The following is a 21,094-nucleotide window of genomic DNA, read 5'->3' as shown; positions in this document are numbered from 1 at the left end:
GGAGGGTTTCTTTTTCCTTCGAGAGGACCCAGCTAAAATGAAGTCGAGCTGGGTCCCCCAGATTCAAGGGGTCGTGCCCAAGAAAAGTCCTGCCGGGTCCAGCGTTCCCCGCCCCGCGCCGAAGGCCGCCCGCGCCCCACTCTCCCGCCCGGGGTCATGTCAGCCGGCCGCGCTTCCGCCTCCGGGACCCCGGCATCCTGCCTCTCGGCACTGCTGCCCTTTCTGGGACTTCCCGGCAGTCCGTCCTTCAGGGCCCAGAGAGCCGAGTCCCTCCGGCCGGCGCCCCACCCAGAGCCCCACGTGGTGACCCCAGGTTCCCTTCCCGACCCTCGTCCCCTTAATTGGGAGGCCCCGCCCCGTGCGCAGTGACGTCGGACGCTGCTGTCACCGGCGCTGGGGGGGGGTCGGTGTGGGGTAGAATGGCCGCTGCCGCCGTCACCCGCGGGACCCCGGGAGGTAAGAGCCAGGGCCTCTCGCCCGCCTCTCCGCCCCCGCACCAGGGGGCGCAGCTCCACGGGTCCCGACGTGGCGCGCCGCGCGGGGGACCACCGGCACTCCCGCGGGTTCGCCCTCACTCCCCGCTTCCGTCCTCCTCCCCCGCGCCAGGGGGCGCCGCTCCGCGTAGGGCCCCAAGACCGACCTGCCGTGCCGGGCTGTCCCGGGGACCCCCGCACCCCGGCACTTTCACTGCCCCTAGAACGCCGCGCGCCTGCGGACTCTGCTCCGCAGCTTCTCCCGGACATCCTTCCGTGTGGGTGGGAAGCGGGACCCTCCCACCTCGGAGCGTCTCCAGGGACCACCGCCCCAACGTGGGGGGCCGCCCCCAGGCCCACTCCGCACCCTGGCGGGCGGCCTAGCCTGGACTGAGCACCTGCGCCCTGGGGCGGAGTCCTTACCCCAGCCTAGGCTCCGCTGTACACAGCCGAGCTCGGACGGGCCTCTTCCCCCTCTCCATCTCCTGACACCTGGCGGAGCCCGCGCTGAGAGCATCCTCCAGCTTCCATCTGTTCCCCCAGGAGGGTGGGGCTCAGGCTGGAGCCAAAGTGGTAGATGGGGTAGGGTAGGCCTGGAGGCCAAAGGAAACAGAGGCTTTGGGGAGAGAGGTGCGGCAGGGTAGTGGGTGGGAGACCGCGGTCATCCTCAGGGTGGAGGATGGGTTGTCCTGAGGGTGGGCAGCTGTGTCCTGAGTGTCTAGCCCAGATTCTACCAGACCCTGCCTGACCAACCTGGAGGGGAGGGTGTAGGTTAAAGATTAGTTATCAGATCTGTCCTTCCCTTTGGAAAAATCAAATAGAGAAGGAACTCAGGGTGTGTCTTCTAAGGCCTAGCTTTCCACCCGGACTTAGATCTCCTGCCCTCCCCCCAACACCCAGGCTCTCATTTGTCAAACCATCCAACAAGAACCGGATGCTCTGAGTCCCAGCCTCAGAGCCTGACCCCACTGCAGCCCTAGCCTCGCAAGAGCTCAGGCTGTAGGGTCCCTGGACCGCCCGTCCCCGCCCGCCGTCTCCCCTCCCCCACCCCAGCGCTCTCTTCCTGATTACTCTGTTCTGTCGTGTCTCCCCACTAGTGTTGGTTCCTGGCACCCTGTCTGGGTTCTCCCTCTCCTCCATTCCCCGGCTGTACTCTGACATCATAGTCCAGCCCCTTCTTGCTACCTCATCTTTCCCAGACATCACGACCCAGTTCTGTACCTTGTCTCCCACCTCATCCTCCTCATCCTGGATCAGTGTGGGTCTTCTTCCATGACCTTGTTCTCTCCCTTCCCAGCACAGACTCCCCCTCCCCCCGGCCCCTCAGGCCGGGGGTGACCTTGCCCCCTGGAGCCCTCACCATGAATACCAAGGACACCACCGAGGTTGCTGGTGAGTTTACAGTCCAGGTTCCCAGTTGGGGCACAGCCTTCTTTTCTCCCCGCACCATGGTGACCTCTAATTCTTGGATGCCTGCTCTCCCTGTTGTCGTTTCATTTTCCCCCAATGCTCGGCCCTCTTCCCCTGGGCTATCACAGGGATGTCTGGAGCAGCACATTGAGCTCTCCCTTCTCATTCCCTCTAGAGAACAGCCACCACCTGAAGATCTTTCTCCCCAAGAAGCTGCTGGAGTGTCTTCCTCGCTGTCCACTGCTGCCCCCAGAGCGGCTACGGTGGAATACAAATGAGGTTTTCCAGGGAGCCTGGGGGATTAGGGCCTAGCAGGGCCTGGTGGGCTGGAGGAGCGTGAATGGGGGCCTCCCTGTGTCTGTCGATACTCCCAAGTGCAGGGTACTGTTCCAGGCTCTTTGAAAGACATAAAGACCAGCATCTTGTAGGAGCTCACTTCTCCTTGGCCTATCCACCTGGGTAAAAACAATAGCTTCCCCCTAGCAAGTATTTATTATAAGCTAGGGGCTGTGCCTAGCACTTGACCTGCATTATCTCACCCAGTCCTCCAACACTGTAGAGCAGGTGTTATTATCCCCGAGTACAGAGGAGAACACTGACTTACATCGTGGAGTTTAACTCCAGCATCCCTGCTCTTAACCACCACTGATGCTGGCTCCTTCTGGAGGGCACAGCCCTGGTGTGACATGCCTTCTGTCCTCCCCACACACAGTGCTTTGTGTGTACTTGTGGTGGATCATTATTGATTTGATTATTTGATGAGAAGAGCACATGTGTGTCTGATTGTTGTAAATGCAGGAAGGGCCAGGGTGCTCAGCAGGGCTTCCTGGAGACCTGGGGAGGGATTTGATCTACAAGATGGCTAGGATCTCCAGACTCAGAGAGAAGTGCACATGGCACGTCAGGCTTGTAGGACACTAACGTTCAGGAGGTGACGGCTCAGGGCATGTTCACAGAGAGTCAGTGGACTAGTCTGGGAGGAATGGTATGTGCAATATGGGGAAATAATGAGAATGATGATTTGATCCCTGGCCTGGGAGAACCGTGGGTTCAGAGTGAGGCATCTGAAATTCCTGGCAAGATCAAACCATTGACGTTTTTTGAGTGAGGAAGTGGCATAAACATGAGATTTTGAGAGAGTAAAATAACACGCAGCATGAAGGATGGTGTTAAAGAACTTGGACCTGACTGCAAGATTAAGGCCCCAGTAGTGGGGGAGGGAAGGAGAGAAGATTAGACTTTTGTCTGGGATGGAACCTAAGATTCTTAGGAGGGCAGTGGGTCTTGCCGGTCCAGATACCTGGCAGCATCCCTGACAGGCTGCCAGCACTGAGCAGAGAGAGACTGAGGAGGCGGCTAAGAGGCCAGGCTGAGACTCTGGGAAGGGGGTACCCACCTGAGTGCCTCCTCCTACAGGAGATTGCATCCTACTTGATCACCTTTGAGAAGCACGATGAGTGGCTATCCTGTGCCCCCAAGACAAGGTGAGAAAGTTTGTGAAGCTGGGAAATGGCAGGGATCCTGGGTTCTGTGCACAGAACTCGAGATCAGCCCTTCCCTCCTCAGGCCTCAGAATGGCTCCATTATCCTCTATAACCGCAAGAAGGTGAAATACCGGAAGGATGGTTACCTCTGGAAGAAGCGGAAGGATGGGAAGACCACCCGAGAGGACCACATGAAGCTGAAGGTCCAGGGCATGGAGGTAAGCGAGGCCTCCAGCTCACCTGCCCTGGGCCCCCTCCTCTGCCCTGAGCTGGGCTCCAGCCCTGCCAGGGCTTGGTGACAACATCTACCTGCCACCCTCCCCATCACTCTTCCCTTTCCACTCTGTTTGGATCCGCTAGCTGATGCTTAGCCCATCCTCCGCTTCCCATTTCCCTCCATGACCCAGATCTCCAGGACTTAGGCCATGCCTCCCCCTGGAGGACAGCGATGCCTGGCCCCTCACTTCTCTTGCATTTCCTGCAGGGGTCCAAGTACTGAACCTCTAAGCACAGGTTTCTCTTCCCTCAAATCATTGCTCCTCATCTCGAATGTGTTCTTGCCCTGCCCTCTGATTTCTAGGTAGTCCCATAGCTCAAATCTGGCCCTCACCATGAGGCCCTGGCCCCACTGCTCCCTTCTTTCCATCCCCGGGTGACTCGGGGTGCTGGGATTTGAAGGTGTGGGGAATAGGTGGGGGTGGGTTAGGGTTAAAGAGGAACCGGTGGCAAGATTGGGATTCCTGCAAAGGGACTGAACAGAGGAAGAGTTGGGGAGCAGACTAGCCCTCCCCCCACCCCAGCCTGTCTCCTGGCAGTGTCTCTATGGCTGCTACGTTCACTCTTCCATCGTCCCCACATTCCATCGGCGCTGCTACTGGCTGCTCCAGGTAAGGATGGAGGAGCTCAGGGAGCCAGACTGCCTGGTTCTTTGAGGGAGAGGGGGGCCTGAAAAAAAGTAGAAGGATGACCCACTTCTGAGTGGGAAAAGGAGCCTGGGAAGAAGAGAGAGGGGTTTGGGGATGGAGAGAGCCAGAACTTGGGGGTGAGTTTGGGAGTGCCCAGGAGGAAAGTGAGGACCAGGAAGCCGAGCCCTCAGATGTCAGGACCCCATAGCGCTCTGTGTGTACCTTTGTGCTCTCAGAACCCTGACATCGTCCTTGTGCACTACCTGAACGTCCCAGCCCTGGAGGATTGTGGAAAGGGCTGCAGCCCCATCTTTTGTTCCATCAGCAGCGACCGCCGAGAGTGGCTGAAGTGGTCCCGGGAGGAGCTTTTGGGACAACTGAAGCCCATGTGTAAGGCAGCAGGGCTAGGACAGTGCCCCAAGGGGAGCGTGGGCACAGGGGCCTCGCAAGGGGCCAGGGTTCTACACCCAGGAATCTGTGGGGTGACCATTTCCCCCCAAGCCAGGAGGGTTCTTTCCTAGGGGTGAGGGTGGGTACCAGAGTTCCAGGTACCATCTAAGGTGTTGGGATATGAAGGACTGAAGGGCAGCTGTGAGCTGCAGGTCAGAGCTGTCTAGAGGCTGCTGGCCTCTATTCACCTGGCCAGAAGGCATGAAGCATCTCAGATGCTTGAGGAGCCATCAAAGTTCCCTGAGGACTATTTTGTAGGGGTCCCCCAGCACTTCTCCGCAACTCTCCTCTAGTTCATGGCATCAAGTGGAGCTGTGGGAACGGGACAGAGGAGTTCTCTGTAGAGCAGCTGGTGCAGCAGATCCTGGACACCCACCCAACCAAGCCCGCACCCCGAACCCACGCCTGTCTCTGCAGTGGGGGCCTTGGTTAGTGACCCCAACCTTGGAGCTCTCCTCCCATCTAGCTACACTGCCCTTACTCTTGCCAGGGGGATATCTGCCTTGCTGGGATTTGCATGCTAATTTGCATGTCTTTTGCGTGTCCCAGAAAGATGGGCCAGATGAGCAGAGGCCTTCCCATCTGGGTGCACAGTGGCCCAGATCCTTTTACTTGAGTCCTGGCAGCTTGGGCTCTTTATCTGCCTCCTTCCTTTAGCAACTCCCAGGCACGCCAGCATTACTGCTTCTACACAGGCTTAGCTTTATTCTTAGTTGGTGCCCCCTGGATCTGTTCCTTTGTCCGTCTGCTGTGCCTTTGCCTATTTCTCTCAGCTACTTCCTCAAGCCCGCAGTCCTCCTCTGCAGTGTTCTCCCAGTCCTATTTAATTGAGGGGCAGGGGCGGTGTGGGGGCTGGGGTGGGAGTAGGGGGAGACTGCCTCCCAGTGGCCACAGTCAGTATGACATCTCTGGTAGTTACTGAAATCCCAGGAAATGCGTGAAGGCTTCCTCAAAGAGAAAGCTGGAGAACGAGTGTCGTATCCCTTCTATCTCCACCACCCCTTCCACTCCAGGTTCCGGGAGCCTTACCCACAAATGCAGCAGCACGAAACACCGCATCATCTCTCCCAAAGTGGAGCCCCGAGCTTTAACCCTGACCTCCGTCTCCCACCCCCACCCCCCTGAGCCCCCTCCACTGATAGCCCCACTTCCCCCAGAGCTCCCCAAGGCACATACCTCCCCGTCTTCCTCTTCTTCCTCTTCCTCCTCTTCCTCCGGCTTTGCGGAACCCCTGGAGATCAGACCTAGCCCTCCCACCTCCCGAGGGGGTTCGTCAAGAGGAGGCACCGCTATCCTCCTCCTGACAGGACTGGAGCAGCGAACCGGGGGCTTGACCCCTACCAGGCACCTGGCTCCCCAGGCCGATCCTAGGCCTTCCATGAGCTTGGCTGTCGTTGTAGGTTCTGAGCCCTCTGCCCCACCAGCTCCTCCCAGCCCTGCCTTTGACCCTGATCGTTTTCTCAACAGCCCCCAGAGGGGCCAGACGTATGGAGGGGGGCAGGGGGTAAGCCCAGACTTCCCCGAGGCAGAGGCCGCCCATACACCCTGTCCTGCCCTAGAGCCCGCTGCTGCCCTGGAGCCCCAGGCAGCTGCTCGGGGTCCCCCTCCACAGTCCAGAGCAGGCGGGAGAAGAGGAAATTGCTTCTTCATTCAAGATGATGACAGTGGGGAGGAGCTCAAGGCCCAGGGGGCTGCCCCACCTGTACCTTCACCCCCTCCTTCACCCCCACCCTCACCTGCCCCCTTGGGGCCGTCTGGCAGAGTAGGAAGAGGGGAGGCCTTGTTTGGAGGAGCTGGTGGGGCCGGTGAACTGGAGCCCTTTGGCCTTTCATCATTCCCTGACCTCATGGGAGAACTCATCAGTGACGAAGCTCCAAGCATCCCTGCCCCCACCCCCCAGCTCTCTCCTGCTCTTAGCACCATCACAGACTTCTCCCCAGAGTGGTCCTACCCGGAGGTGAGTCTCAGGCTTCTCTCCTCCATCCTCCATCCCTCCTGCCCTGTGGTCTGTGACCTAGTTTCCCTCAGTTTCCATGGCTCCTTAGTTGTCTCCCCAGCCTCTATTTTTACATAGAGTGTAGCTTCTTCCCCATTTTCATAGTCCCCTTGACTAACCCTTTCCCCCTTCCTCCTCCTTCCGCATGTGAGTTGTGGCTTTGTGAGTCCCCAGGTGCCCCAGGGGACTTCATTTCCTTGGTGACTGTTTCACAGGGTGGGGGTAGGGGGTAATGGGGCAACTCAGCCTGGAGAAAACACAGCTGGGATGTGATTGCAGACTTTGGGAGGCTGAAAGGCTGTGTTCAGCACTGGAGTTCTGCTTTATGCTGCCCCAGAGAGGGAAAGGAAGAACTACAGCGGGCGTTCAGGGGGCCCTGAGAAAAGGACTTCCTCCCAATGACAGCTCTCAGCAAATGAGTTGGTAGCCTTGGGGAAGGCAGTGCGTTCCCCGTTTCTGGCAGATTCAGGTAGAGGGCAGGTGTGTTGGGGAGGAGGGACAGACTAGTCGACCTCATTCACTGGGTCCTGTCTAGTCCCTGTACCCCAGGCTCTGGGGTGTACAGCGGACAGTAGATACTCTCTCAGGGGCTGAATGAATGGATGGGTGAGGGAGTGAATGGATCCCCAGCAGAGCTCCCGTCACACAGCTCTCTGACTTCTGTCTGCAGGGTGGGGTCAAGGTGCTCATCACAGGTCCTTGGACAGAGGCCACCGAGCATTACTCCTGTGTCTTTGATCACATCGCAGTGCCAGCCTCACTTGTCCAGCCTGGTGTCTTACGCTGCTACTGTCCCGGTATGGGGACTGGGAACAGGAGGGGAAGGGACTCACATATGGACAGTTAGGTCTTCCAGGAAGCACTGGGGACAAACATGTCAGGTTGTTCCTGAGAGCACAAAGATTTCATCCAGTCCTGGAGCTGAGCCCCGTGGTCCCTCAGCAGGCAGATGAATCTGGGCTTAGGTGAGGGAAGGTCTAGGTTCTGGTCTAAGAAATCTATTCCTTAGCTGGCTAGTGACATTGGATAAGTCTGCTCCTTTCTTAGGTCCTTGGCCTCCCCTCCTGTAAGGTCAGGCATTTGACTCAAGGGGTCTTTACTGTCCGTCCAGACCCTCTAGCTCCAATCCAGGAGCTCTTTGGAGAATGAGAAGGGAGAGAGATTGGTCTTCTCCAACTAGTCTTGGGACTGAAGGATATTGGCTTCTAGACCTGTGCTGTCCAGTATGGTAGCCATTAGCCACATGTGCCTATTTGAAATTAATTAAAAGTAAATTTAAAATTCAGTTCCTCTATCATGCTGACCACATTTTGGATGCTCAGTGGCCACACGTGCCTAGTGCTGTCCTATTGGACAGTGCAGATGCAGACACTCCCACTGAGGAATGTTCTGTCAGACAGCCCTGGTCTAGGTGTCATTGCCAAGGCTCGTCTCTGCCCTTTTGCCACCAACTCTGCCCCTTGCCCTGCACTCAGCAGTGTTGCTTTGGGACCCCAAGGACCACCAGAGTGACAGGTTGACAGTTTTGCTGCCTATAAGTGTGTTCTTCCCTACTCTCAGCAGCCCTGTTGAGTGGTACCTGGCAGGAAAGGGGATGAGACCAGAGAAGCTGAGGACTGGGAGGCTTAGCCTCTAGCCTTGGGGCCAGGCCTGGGGTTTTCATTCTCAGGGCTATAGGCATTGAGACCCTGGGACACAGCTCTTCCTAGACCCTGTTAGTGAGCAGCTAATTCCCTTCTCCCATCTTAGTAACAAGGTTATGACCTCTGGACCTTGATCGTGGGGGATCAAGAGATTTCACCACCATCAAATTGTTTATAAGTATAGGTATCTCTTTAGTCTTAGCTCCCAGGCCTTGGTGTTGAATAACAAACAGCCTTAACTACAGGGTCTAGAATCCAAGGGGTCTTTGGCCCATAGTAGGTATTAAGTTCTCAAATGAAGGGCAGTTAGGGCCAAAGCCACTGAAGCTGGGGCCTCTTGGGCTGCAGCAGGGGAGGAGGGGAGTAGGTGCAAAATGATCACCTGTGGCCCTGACACAGGGGCCAGAGAAGGAGCCTGGGAAAGAGAGCCCTCTCGCTGACCGTCGCCCTCCCCAGCCCATGAGGTCGGGCTGGTGTCTTTGCAGGTGGCGGGGCGGGAGGGGCCCCTTTCTGCTTCTGTGCTCTTTGAATATCGAGCCCGCCGATTCCTGTCACTGCCTAGTACTCAGCTAGACTGGCTGTCACTGGACGGTGAGTACCTAGCCCTCTGACCCCACAACCTGTGAGCATGACGTGCTCTGCGACCCCTCAGGACTCAGGTGGCCACCCCCACTTGACCACTCTTCCCGGCTCTTGCTTCGCTGGTCACTTCTGAATATGGCAGTAAACTTCCCTCACCTCCTCTTCCTGGCAAATCTTGGAGTCGTCCTTGTCCCTGCTTGCACCGTCCTTGGCCTCCCAAAGGATGAGGTCTAGGCACGTGAGGCCAAGGGCGGGGCAGCCACAGGGTGTAGAGCAATGTACACAGATACATGCGAGTACACGTGTGTACTTAAATGCATATTTAAACCTATTGTTTTTCTCTCTAATTATAAAGATAGGCGTTTATTACAGGAAATCTGGAAATGACACAGAAAAGAACAAAGTCAAAAATGAAAGATTACCTATAATGTTATTCGATGATACCGTCTTTAATGTACTTTCTTATACACAGAGACACACATATGTACACATATTCGTGTATGTGTATTTGTTTAAATCCAGAGCTATTTAATAACCTTTTAATGGTTATTCCTTCTGCAGCTCTGAGGATTGTTTCTTTCTCATTCACTTGGCTCCGTGTCCGTTGCCTCCTCTTGGAGTCTCTCAGTCCTGCTGTCACCTGTTAAGTCTGTCCCCCTCCAACCCCACTTCTCTGACTCAAGGGCTCTAGCCCTGCTGTGCCTCCCTCTTGGGGCTGCACCCCTCAAGGAGCCCAAGCGCATTTGTTGGGCGGCCCGTCTCTGACTCTGACTCAAGCCCACCTGCCCTGAGCGGCCAGCCCCATTCTGTCTGCCTTGCTGCATAATGGCTCCACACCTCATTTTCCTGTCTGTCTTATCTGTGCTTTACTAGCTCTCCTGCGGGTCTCCTGCCTTTTCATTTCTCGTTGGTCCCTTTCTTAACTTGCCCTCTTCCACTCTGCCTTCCTTATTGTTGGTTTGGTCTCCCCCCAGCTCTCCTCTGTCCTTTCTCTCCCCTCCTTCCTTCCCCTGCTTATCTTTTCTGCTCTCTCCTGTTACACCTGAGTCTCTGCTCATCCCTCTCCACCCTCCTCCCCACCAAGCCCTCTCCCTTCACCCACTTCTGTCTTGGCATCTCAGAACATCCCGTCTCCACTTGCTTCTCTGTGCCTGGTTCCCTGTACTCTGACCCCCTGCCACCTCCCCTCCTTGTCCTTGTATGATCTCAGGAGGGGACAGATATAGCTTGGGTAGTGTGTGTGTGTGTGTGTGCGCGCGCATGTGTGCAGTTGTGCATGGGGTGGGGGAGGAGGAGGAGGAATGGACATGACTATCCATCTCTGTCACCTTCCCTCCCCTCCATCCCCTTTGTGGACAGCTGCTGGGGGCCGGGAGGAGGGGGCGGTGCTTTCCAAATCACAGTCCCTGAGCTCTTTTGGGCAGTGGTTAACGAGGAGGGACCCTGGAGTCCTTCAGCTCCAACATGGGGGACAAAGGTAGTGTCTGGGGTGAGAAGGGATGGAACAGTCCATTTGGGAAGAGGCTGGGAGCACGTGTGTGCCTGTTACTGGGAGCGGGGCAGCTGGGGCTGGATGCCGTTTGGGGAGTCTTACTGTCTCTGTCTTGAAGGACACAGTCTTAGTTCTGGATTCGGGTCCAAGGTCGACGAGTCGTCTGAAGAGCCCTAGTTTGAGGACTGATCCTGGGGGGCAGTATTCAGAAGGCGGGTGGGTAAAGGGCTGTTGTTTGGAGAAGAGGAAAGGATGTGATTGTGCGTCTTCACCGCCCAGATCCTGGGACAGGGTCCAGTTTTGGTGTCCAGGGAATCCCCTGGATGCTGCCCCCTGAGCCTCCCATGCCTGCTCCCCCTCAGACAACCAGTTCCGGATGTCCATCCTGGAGCGACTGGAGCAGATGGAGAAGCGGATGGCAGAGATTGCAGCAGCTGGGCAGGCACCCTGTCAGGGTCCCAACACGCCTCCAATCCAGGTACTTCCATGGGGAGGAAGTGCTGCGGTGGAGGGGGTGGGGTGTTCCTATGGAAAACGGCTCTAGAGTGGGACTTTCCTCGCTCTCCTGTCCCCAGCCAGTCCCTCTCCCGTCTCCCTGGCGTCACCAGGCTCCCACCCCCGCCCCATGGCAAGAGTGGCTATTCTGGGCACCCTCTTGGCATGACAGGCTTCACACTATTCCTGGTCTGCAGAAGGGTGGAGGTGAAGGAGAGGGCGGGGGAGGGGGTCTGGAGAATTGGGGCTCAGTGCTTGGCGGGTCCCAGTCTCTGAAGGAAGAAGGCTGGGAGAGGACCCTGGGTTCTGGGGGTGGGGAAGCCATCTGTGGATGTGGCGCTGACCGAAGCCAAAGTGAAGGCACAACATGAGCAAGCAGGTGTGAAATCCGGCTGCTGGAGGAAGTTGGCTGTGGGCGTGGGGGGCGCCCTGGAACTTGACCTGGGAGAACTGACGGGCTATCAGAGGTCTGGGTGGTGGTGACCTGGAGTGGAAGTGTGGTGTAGGGGCAGGTACGGGGTGGCCAAGGCCATCCCAGGCTGGGGCACCCAAGGTTCAGGTCTCTGCCTAAGGGTGTGTGCACTACAGGATGAAGGCCAGGGGCCGGGGTTCGAGGCCCGGGTGGTAGTCTTGGTAGAGAGCATGATTCCACGTTCCACCTGGAGAGGTCCTGAACGTCTGGCCCACGGAAGCCCCTTCCGGGGCATGAGCCTTCTGCACCTGGCTGCTGCCCAGGGCTACGCCCGCCTCATTGAGACCCTGAGCCAGTGGCGGTGAGCAGGGACGGGGGGGGGGGGGGGGGCGGCGGTGGGGGGACTGAGGAGGAACTGAAGCCCTGCCAAGGGAGCTAGGGTTACTGAGGGAAGGAGGGGCTGGAAGAGGGTTTGCATTTGGGGGAATTTTAATGTCCCCCAACAGGTCACTGCCTTCTTGACTTTCTTACATTCACGAATCTCTTTGACTGCTCATCCCACTGACCTTAGTGCTTCCCACTTCCTTCAATTCTGAAGTTCCTCCTGGGCCCTCTTTGTCCCTGACTGGGCTCTGTTGTCCCTTTCCCAAACCCTTCAGGAATGTGGAGACCGGAAGCTTGGACTTAGAGCAAGAGGTTGACCCACTCAACGTGGACCATTTCTCTTGCACCCCTCTGGTGAGGATGCTGGACTCCTGAGTGCACAGGGAGGGCAATGGAAACGGGAATGGTGCTTGAAAAGGAAGATCCTTTGAGGGATGCAGGGAAGGAGTGGGGAGGGCTGGGAACTGGCCACGGGGAAGAAGGGTCCCCGCCTCACCTCCGCCTCCATCCATCTCTCCCTGCACCTGTCCTCAGATGTGGGCTTGTGCCCTGGGGCACTTGGAGGCTGCTGTGCTCCTTTTCCGCTGGAACCGACAGGCGCTGAGCATTCCCGACTCTCTGGGCCGTCTGCCCCTGTCCGTGGCTCATTCCCGGGGCCACGTGCGCCTTGCCCGCTGCCTTGAAGAACTGCAGAGACAGGAAGCTTCAGCTGAGCCCCTGCCTGCCCTGTCACCACCCTCCTCCAATCCAGACACTGGTGAGGATTTAAGGAGGGATGTGGACCAGGGGTGAGTGGGAGACAGAGTGTGAGAGAAGGCGGGGACAGGGAGATTGAGAGCAAGGAGAGGGGCAGCTAGGCGACTGGGGAGATGGCAGATGGTGCCTAAGGCCCTCACCCCCTTCCCTCACCTCACAGGTCTGAGCAGTGTCTCCTCGCCTTCGGAGCTGTCGGATGGCACTTTCTCCGTCACGTCAGCCTATTCTAGTGCCCCGGATGGGAGTCCTCCCCCGGCTCCCCTGCCAGCCTCTGAGATTACTATGGAGATGGTCCCAGGCCAGCTCTCCTCTGGTGCCCCAGAGGCCCCCCTACTCCTCATGGACTATGAAGCCACCAACCCCAAAGGGCCCCCACCCTCACCACCTCCTCTCCCACCAGCCTCCGACAGTGGGGCTGCTCCAGAGGAAGTTGACAGTCCCCCGGCTGTGGATGTGATCCCGGTACTGCTTATGTTGATGGAATTTTTAAGGCTAGAAACAGAGTAGGGTGCAGGGATGGGGTGACACTGACTATTCCACAGAACAGAATCACTGTCTGGCTGCAGTTTGGGAAGAAGGGGCCATTGACCTTCATTTGGGGACAGGCCAGGTGACCCTATGCTTAGCTGCTGTCAGAGCTTGTGACCCAGAAGTCATGAGGCAGTGGAAGTTAAAAATTCTGGGGCATTATCTTCAGCTAGGGCTTGGCTGTGGGAGTTACCTGTTGACCCATGAAGGGACAAGGTTCTTGGGGAATAAGAGCAATGGCAGCATGTTGGGAGGAGCGTGATGCAGAGAGGTTGACGAGATGGAAGTATTTGGCAGTGATCTTGGGCAAGGAAGAGGCTTGCACATGGTAAAAGCTAAGAAAGTCTTGTGGAGGGGGAGGGTGTAGCTCAGTGGTAGAGCACACGCTGAGCACACACGAGGCCCTGGGTTCGATCCCCAGTACCTCCATTAAATAAATAAACAAATAAGAAAGTCTTGTGGAATCAATGAACAAATGAGAGTGAATCTTCCAGGGTAGCAGCAGACTTCTCTGCTAGGACCTGGGGCCAGATCTGCTTTAGAGAGGCTAATGGATTAATTGGGTAGGACTAGAGTACAAAAAATTTAGAGAACTCCACAAAGTAGGCTGCTTTATGTATGGCCAGCAGGAAGTGCTGCGGGCCTCATGGCTGGAGCCAAGGCAAGGCTGGAGCCATTCAATACGGTGTCATGTGATTGGCAAGCACTGAGTTGGTTCTTGGAGAGCTGGAGAGGGAAGGGGGTGGCAGGCATGGCCAAGCCTGTGGGAGCTGGCATGGGGCAGGCCAGGTGGGATAGCCAGTCAGCCTGCAAGGGTAAGTCCTTCACTGGCTTAGCTCCCCAATCCCATTTGGAGTATGTCCTTCCTATCCTGTCTTGCACAAGGTCTCAACACAGGGCTGTACCCCCAAGTGGGACCCCAGGGAGTATAAATGAATCTGGAACACTGACAAGAAAGACAAGGTTAGTCAGGACAGCCATCCCTGAGGCCTCATTGTCTGGTGGTAAGACAAGGAAGAGGATAGGACGTGGGTGGAGGCTATAGCTTTGGCAGAGCAGAAACAGCTGGCAGTTAGAGCCCCTCAAGGCTCACCCAGCTTCTTCTCATTCACCCAGGTGGACATGATCTCACTGGCCAAGCAGATCATTGAAGCCACACCAGAGCGGATTAAACGAGAGGACTTCGTGGGGCTACCTGAGACTGGAGACCCAATGAGGGAGCGGACGGGGGCTGTGGGGCTCAGCGAGACCATGTCCTGGCTGGCCAGCTACCTGGAGAATGTGGACCATTTCCCCAGCTCAGCCCCTCCCAGGTGAACCAGCTCAAAGCCTCCAGATCCTTCTTCAAAGGGGAGGGAGGGAGGGAGGGAAGGAAGAAAGGAGGAAGCTTCCCTATGGCCAAAGACCCATCAGGGCTCAGGCCCCAGGGCCTTTGAGGAGGGGACTGGAACTGGCTGATGAGCTCTGAAGTCACTCTCCAGGCTCTGCCTTCACAGCTGTCCCCAAGCTGAAGAAGAGGGACTTCAGATGTCCCGTGACATGCCTTCTCTCTATCCTGTACAGCGAACTGCCCTTAGAGCGGGGTCGCCTGGCTATCCCTCCAGCACCTTCCTGGGCCGAGTTTCTCTCTGCGTCTGCCAGTGGCAAGATGGAGAGTGATTTTGCCCTGCTGACGCTATCGGATCATGAGCAGCGGGAACTGTATGAGGCAGCCCGGGTCATCCAGACAGCCTTCCGAAAGTACAAGGTCAGGGGGCTCGGGGCTTCAGGGGATGAATTACACAATCTTGAGTGGGGGAGTGTGGGTTCCCAGGACTTTGGGAGGGACAACAGTCATCCAGACAGGCCTGGGATGGGGTGAAGGGTCAGGGGACCCCAGGCGAGTGGGAAGGACAAGTTAGATGTCTGTGAGGTGGGCGGTTAGGTGTTAAGACTTCCTTCTCTTCTCATAGGGCCGGCGGCTGAAGGAGCAGCAGGAGGTAGCAGCAGCTGTGATCCAGCGCTGTTACCGGAAGTACAAGCAGGTGAGACCATCCTCTCTTGAAAGCATACCCACCAACCCACATGCACACACACCCATTCCAGCCTAGAGCATCCAGGATGCTGCCGGAGCCCTAACTCCCCTTCTCTCTCCACAAGCTGACCTGGATTGCACTTAAGGTATTAGGCATGAGACCTGGGTGTGAGGTTGTCTGGGATGATTCAGCCTTTCCATGAGCGTGTGGATTAGAGAAACAGACTTGCATCAACTGAACTTGGGGGTGACCCTCAGGGGTTTGGGTCTCTGTCCCTCCATTTCAGCCCCAGCCCTTCCTCCCCACCCCTGCAGTTTGCACTCTATAAGAAGATGACCCAGGCGGCCATCCTGATCCAGAGCAAGTTCCGAAGCTACTACGAACAGAAGCGATTTCAGCAGAGCCGCAGAGCAGCGGTACTCATCCAGCAGCACTACCGCTCCTACCGCCGCCGGCCTGGGCCTCCCCACCGGCCCACAGGCAGCCTGCCTGCGCGAAACAAGTATGGCCTCAACCCTGCAGCGCCCAGACCTCTATGCCTGCCCACTGCCCATGGACGCCCGTTCATCATCCTGCCACCCTGCCCTTCCCTGCCAGAGTCCCTAAGGGGTGGAGGGCAAGGGATGCCTTAGTGTTGTGTGAAGTCTCATCTTTTCCTTCTTCCACCAGAGGCTTTCTCACCAAAAAGCAAGACCAGGCAGCCCGGAAGATAATGAGATTCCTGCGGCGCTGCCGACACAGGTGCTGCCCTTTCTCTCGCTGGATTTGGCCCTGTCACCTCCCGCATCCCACCGGCCCCATCCCACCTCCCCATTCTGCAGGTCTCCTCTGACTCCTTCCTTGTCTCTCCACAGGATGAGGGAACTGAAGCAGAACCAGGAGCTGGAAGGGCTTCCCCAACCGGGCCTGGCCACCTGACGTCTCCACCGCCTTTCTCATCACCCTGGGGGCCGCTTCTCGCAGTCTTAACAGGGAGAGGGCTCTCTGGGGGAGGGGGAGCCCCCTGTCGGCAGCTTTCCCGTCACTTCTTTTGGAGCCCGTCCTCGGTCTCCACCTCCTCCCCCTCCGAAGTGCTGAACTCCTTCCCCTACCCCTGCTCCCTGTCCTCTCCTCTTCCCTCCGGGTCGTGCCCTCCCTCCTTCTGGTCCTCGGCTCCAGACGCCCCACGCCCCACATACCTGCATCTTCAGCTGTGACCTCCGGAGCCCTGCCTGCCCCTTCACAGCTCCCTCCCCTGCCTGCACCCACCTCAGCCCCTTCCTGACTTGCCTTATTTATTTGTTGGACGCGTCTCTGAATGTATCCGCCTGGGTCCCACCTCTGCCTTCGCTGCGCGCGCGCCCCTCGTGTTTCAGGGCTGACAGTGCCCCCACCCCGACTCCGCATGTTTGCGTCTGTTTCCTCCCTTTCTGGCCCTGTCTTCCCCCGTCACCCCGACCGACCTAGGCCACCAATCTCGGGGCAAAGAGGGGGGGTGTATATAGGAACGCGTTGCGGAGTCCCGCCCCGTCCCCAAGGGGAGGGGGCTTGTACATAATGTAACATACAGAGTATAGTGAAGAATCTATTTAAGGCGCCGCGGGGAGGGCTGCACGGCCGGGCTTGTGGTACCTGGCGAGGCGGGGGCCTCCTGCCGGCTCCACGAGCACTTTCTACTTGTGCATGGGCTTGGTTTCTACGAATTGCCATTAAACATCGCTGCACCAGCCAGCCTCCGGCCTCTGTCTGCGGGGGACGGGGCGGGACTACTGCCGGCGGGAGGCTGCGGGCTCGCGGGGATCCGGACAGCGCCGCGCCGGGGCGGGGTTGGCGCGTAGTTTCCCGCCTCCGACGTGTTTCCGGCCTTAAAGGCATTTCGCCCTTCCCTTTAAGACGCACCGCCCCCTCTCAGTCACTCCCAAGATGGCGGACCTACTGGGCTCCATCCTGAGCTCCATGGAGAAGCCACCCAGCCTTGGTGACCAGGAGACTCGGCGCAAGGCCCGAGGTGAGGACCCCAAATTCACAACCGCCTTTCTTCGCCCGGTTCTCAGGACCGCACTCCTCCCTCTTTGGACGACGCTGCCTCTTCAACCTTGAAAGACCCCTCGCGGGCCCCTTCTGAGACCCTCCGAGTCCCTAAAAGGGCTGCGGACCCGCCCGCTGCTCTTTGCGGATGGTGATTGGCTACCTGAAGCCCTGCGCCGGCCCCTGCCTCTCCCTACTTTGGCCTTCTGCAGTCCTTCTTTTCAATTCGCCGACGAGCCCGCCTGTCAGCCGGTGGCGTGCTCTGATTGGTAGGCTGCCTCCAAACCCTCGGCGTTCTCGGCCCGCCTTCGGTTCGCAGGAGGGCGTCTTGGAGCGCTCGGCCCCTCCCGCTTCCCTGCGCTCGAGTCCCTGCAACCCCATCCCCATTCCGATTGGGCCCTGGGCACGCCCATCCGCGATCCTATCACTCCTATTGGCCACTTCAACTTAAAGGTCTACCTATTAAGTCTTGTTCGACCTTCTGGTCCACCCCACCCTCAGCACCTCTAATTGGTTGCTGCATCCTTTCGGCGCCCTATGTCCGTCCTACTTCATTTAACCCGGTCCCCTCGCCGCCCTCCAACCTTCCTCTCTTCTGTACCCTTAAAATTCCCGAGCTCCCCGGGCGGGTCATGAATGTTGGTTGGAGAGATGAGAATGCCCCTGCCCCGTCCGATTGGCCAGTCTCCCCGCCTGTGTTCTCAGAGTAACTTCCCTGCAGGCGGCTCAAGTTGGGGTCCGTGCATAGGGTGCGGCCGGCCCGACGGTACCAGGCCTCTCCTGGGTTGCTGGCGCTGCGGCATGTAAATGAGTTTGGCAGAATGACTACCTTGGGGAGGACACCGACTCCCAACGCTATGGACTTTGACCGTGGTCCCGGGCGCCGGCTCCCCATCCTCCCAAGGAAGGCCAGTGCAGCCTGTGTGCCTTCAAAGTGCTCGAGTGCTGCATAATACCGAAATATAATACATATTTACTGAATGATTGCTGGGGGCCAGGGGTACCCTCAGGGAGCCCACAATCTGGAGCATTGATAAAATGCGTGTTAATGATCACACAGGGATTTAATAACAAACTTTATAAATGCTCTGAAAGAAAAGTAATTGTTATGAGAGGGGATACCTGCGAGTCCTAACCCAGTCTGCAGTGAGTTGAGATCTGAAGAACAGGTAATTCAATGAGAGGGGAGCAAAGTGCTACAGGCAGAGTTGTGTATTTGAAAGCTCTGAGGGAATTGGAATTATTTAATGCTCACTATGACTGTCCAGGTGGGGTTCACCAGTGGCCACTGACAGACTTGGAAGCTGAAGTTCAGATTTTAGTCATTTGCCTGCAGTTAACACGGTTGCTAAGTGGCAGGGTTTCAAACCCAGGTGTGACTTTTAAGCCTATGTTCTTAACCATAATCCTGTGCCACCTCCTCAGATACAGAGAGAAGACTCACAGACCAGTTAGAGAACAGTCAGTGGTCAAGATGGGATGCATTGATGGTCAGAGCCCTTGAGGTCTGAGAGAGGAGAGCTCCTGAGCTGTCAGGCCCTGGAGCCACGGAAAATAGCTGGATAGGAGGTGAACAGGGTCACTGCCTTCTCAGAGCTCATCGTGAGGCAGGGAAGACAAAAGTTACTTTAGGTTAGTTCTCAGCACGTGCTGTAGTGGGTGTCTGAACCAAATGTGCTTGGGCCCCAAAGGAAGAAGTGTGTAACTCTGACTCATGGTGGATCTCAGAGTTTGCAAGAGGAGGAAAAGCATTTAGGGCAGCAGGAACAACATGTGCAAAGACCTGGCGTGAGGAGGAAAATAGGAAGAAGTTCAGTGCCGCTGAAGGGATTCAGATCCTGTGGAAGAAGTGGGTCTTAAGAATATATCGAACTTGAAATGGCAGAAAAGAGGAGAGGGGACAGTGAGACCCAAGGGTAGGGACTTCCCCTTACACCTACACTCCCAAAGGAGAGGAATGTCAGATTAGCTATTTAAGCTTCATCCTGGCTGTAGAAGTAAGAAGTGGAGGGTGTTACAAAATAATAGGAAGTTAAATAATTTCCCCTTTCTGATGTATGTGATGAGATAATAAACTCTTTGAGGCCAGGGCTTGGTCTGTCCTCATTACCTCCCCAGGTTCCTTTGTAGTTCTTTGTATGTTGTAGGCCTTAAATAAATGTTTGCTAGCTGGCTTCCCCAGTGGGGTTGGGAGATGGGGTTGAGCATGATTCTGATCTCACTAAACTGTAAGCCCTTAAAGGGCAAAGCTGTGTCTTAATCCTCTTATACTCCAGGGCCTAGCATGGGGCCAGGTATAGAGTAAATATTAATCAGTGCTTGCCGAATGAACAGTCATGCTACCTTCCTAGCCTGACACCTCCCAGTGGACACAAGACCCCTTTGAACCCTTACAGACTCTCCCCACCCATGCTTCTACCTCATGCTGCTGTTTCTCACCCCCAGAGCAGGCTGCCCGCCTGAAGAAACTACAAGAGCAAGAGAAACAACAGAAAGTGGAGTTTCGTAAAAGGGTGAGAACAACTGGAGAGATCAAATGCAGCCTCAGGAAGGACTTCCAATCAGTTAGAATTGGACGGTTGAGGACTCAGTTTTTTTGGAAAATGTCATGAGAGAGGTGCAGCCTGGCAGCCAGTGGCACAGAGGCTGGGAAACGTGTGGGAGGGGAAGGCCCATGGGCCCCGCTGGGAAGGCAGATGTTGGGGTGGAGCCATCACCTCATATCTTCTTCCCTTTTCCCTCGACCAAGATGGAGAAAGAGGTGTCTGATTTCATCCAAGACAGTGGGCAGATCAAGAAAAAGTTTCAGCCGATGAACAAGATAGAGAGGAGCATACTGTGAGTGTTTCCAGGCCGGGGGAGGCAGAAAATAGGTGGCCAGAGTGGCCTGAGAGGGCTGGCGGGGTAGGGGGAATCCTCTTGACAAAGGCGCTAGGCCCCCTGGTGGCCCCAAGTACTTTTTTCCTCCGCCCTCCCTTCTAGACACGATGTAGTGGAAGTAGCTGGCCTGACATCCTTCTCCTTCGGGGAAGACGATGAATGTCGTTATGTCATGATCTTCAAAAAGGTGAAAGGCTTGAGTTCCCCACTCTCTCCTCTCCTGTACCCCGCTAGGGGAGAACAATGAGGTAAAACATGTATGTGGAACCTTGACCCCCACCCTCCCCTTCTTCTAGGAGTTTGCACCTTCAGATGAAGAGCTGGATTCCTACCGTCGTGGTGAGGAGTGGGACCCTCAGAAGGCAGAGGAGAAACGGAAGCTGAAAGTGAGTTATGTGTGGCAGTCCTTGGGGCCTTGCGGCCCATCACATGGGAGGGCCTGGGGTCAGGCCCTGAGCATCGGCGCCCCACCTCCACCTAGGAGCTGGCCCAGCGGCAGGAAGAGGAGGCGGCCCAGCAGGGACCTGTGGTGGTGAGCCCTGCTAGCGACTACAAGGACAAGTACAGCCACCTTATTGGCAAGGGGGCGGCCAAGGATGCAGCCCACATGCTACAGGCCAACAAGACCTACGGCTGTGGTGAGGCCCCGGTGGGGGCTGGGGAGGGCAGGGGACAGGAGCACAGCATGGGGGGAGGGGAGGCCAGGCCAGAGCACAGGACTCCTAGGCCCTCCCACCCTCCCCTCTGCCCCCAGTGCCCGTGGCCAACAAGAGGGACACACGCTCCATTGAAGAGGCCATGAATGAGATTCGAGCCAAGAAGCGTCTGCGGCAGAGCGGGGAAGAGTTGCCACCTACCTCCTAGGGACCCCAGCTCCCTGGGGCAGGGCAGGGGGCAGGGAGGGACGAGGCTGCTGCTATTAGAATCCATCCTGGAACCCCACCTCTGAACCACCTCCTAACAGCTATCGCTCAGGCTGGGGGAAGCAGGTGTTTGATTTGTCACTGTTGGAGCTTGGATATGTATGTGTGTGTGTGTGTGTTTTGTGTGTGTGTGTGTGTGTCTGTGTGAATACACAGGTGGGTATTTAATCTGTATTATTCTCCATTCTCCTTGGAATTTTCTTCCCCGTGGGGCTCGGGTTACTTTACATTCAATAAACACTGTTTGACCCAATGTCTT

General features: G+C 56.8%; 2 protein-coding genes across 7 annotated transcripts; both read left to right on the top strand.

Annotated features, from left to right (window-relative positions):
* The first annotated feature begins 322 nt into the window (after positions 1-322).
* CAMTA2 (calmodulin binding transcription activator 2) lies at positions 323-16,731 on the top strand. Of its 5 annotated transcripts, none has more exons than XM_072940521.1 (22): positions 323-456; positions 1,771-1,865; positions 2,059-2,162; positions 3,300-3,367; positions 3,450-3,585; positions 4,168-4,254; positions 4,509-4,662; positions 5,016-5,150; positions 5,736-6,679; positions 7,389-7,515; positions 8,818-8,952; positions 10,798-10,913; positions 11,519-11,703; positions 12,002-12,080; positions 12,261-12,483; positions 12,643-12,944; positions 14,127-14,323; positions 14,574-14,757; positions 14,963-15,034; positions 15,340-15,527; positions 15,695-15,766; positions 15,880-16,731. In XM_072940521.1, exons 2-22 carry the CDS (start codon positions 1,835-1,837, stop codon positions 15,941-15,943), a joined length of 3,603 nt encoding a protein of 1,200 aa, XP_072796622.1. In that variant the 5' UTR covers positions 323-456; positions 1,771-1,834; the 3' UTR covers positions 15,944-16,731. The 5 variants fall into 5 exon arrangements, with proteins under 5 accessions (XP_072796622.1, XP_072796619.1, XP_072796621.1 ...); XM_072940518.1 differs by having other exon boundaries at positions 399-456; positions 1,776-1,865; XM_072940519.1 differs by having other exon boundaries at positions 400-456; positions 1,776-1,865; positions 4,183-4,254.
* On the top strand, positions 15,974-21,088 carry SPAG7 (sperm associated antigen 7). 2 transcript variants are annotated; one of them, XM_006217581.3, is made up of 7 exons: positions 15,974-17,012; positions 19,478-19,545; positions 19,782-19,870; positions 20,015-20,099; positions 20,209-20,298; positions 20,394-20,550; positions 20,667-21,088. In XM_006217581.3, the coding sequence occupies exons 1-7, from the start codon at positions 16,928-16,930 to the stop codon at positions 20,774-20,776; spliced, it is 684 nt and encodes a 227-aa protein (XP_006217643.1). In that variant the 5' UTR covers positions 15,974-16,927; the 3' UTR covers positions 20,777-21,088. The 2 variants fall into 2 exon arrangements, with proteins under 2 accessions (XP_006217643.1, XP_015106106.1); XM_015250620.3 differs by having other exon boundaries at positions 16,761-17,012; positions 20,394-21,088.
* The last annotated feature ends 6 nt before the right edge of the window (positions 21,089-21,094 follow it).

This window comes from Vicugna pacos, chromosome 16, assembly GCF_048564905.1.
Source record: "Vicugna pacos chromosome 16, VicPac4, whole genome shotgun sequence".
Lineage (NCBI taxonomy): Eukaryota > Metazoa > Chordata > Mammalia > Artiodactyla > Camelidae > Vicugna > Vicugna pacos.
This window is presented reverse-complemented; position numbering and strand designations above follow the sequence as displayed.

What these genes read in the sequence shown, in the direction of transcription:
- CAMTA2 (XM_072940518.1), top strand. Translation starts at nt 420, where the DNA reads ATGGCCGCTGCCGCCGTCACCCGCGGGACCCCGGGAG. An exon ending in TCTCTGCAGTGGGGGCCTTG is followed by an intron (nt 5,151 to 5,735) that starts GTTAGTGACCCC and finishes CTTCCACTCCAG; the next exon opens with GTTCCGGGAGCCTTACCCAC. An exon ending in CTGCGGCGCTGCCGACACAG is followed by an intron (nt 15,767 to 15,879) that starts GTGCTGCCCTTT and finishes GTCTCTCCACAG; the next exon opens with GATGAGGGAACTGAAGCAGA.
- SPAG7 (XM_015250620.3), top strand. Translation starts at nt 16,928, where the DNA reads ATGGCGGACCTACTGGGCTCCATCCTGAGCTCCATGGAGAAGCCACCC. An exon ending in AAGATAGAGAGGAGCATACT is followed by an intron (nt 19,871 to 20,014) that starts GTGAGTGTTTCC and finishes CCTCCCTTCTAG; the next exon opens with ACACGATGTAGTGGAAGTAG. An exon ending in ATGTCATGATCTTCAAAAAG is followed by an intron (nt 20,100 to 20,208) that starts GTGAAAGGCTTG and finishes CCCTTCTTCTAG; the next exon opens with GAGTTTGCACCTTCAGATGA.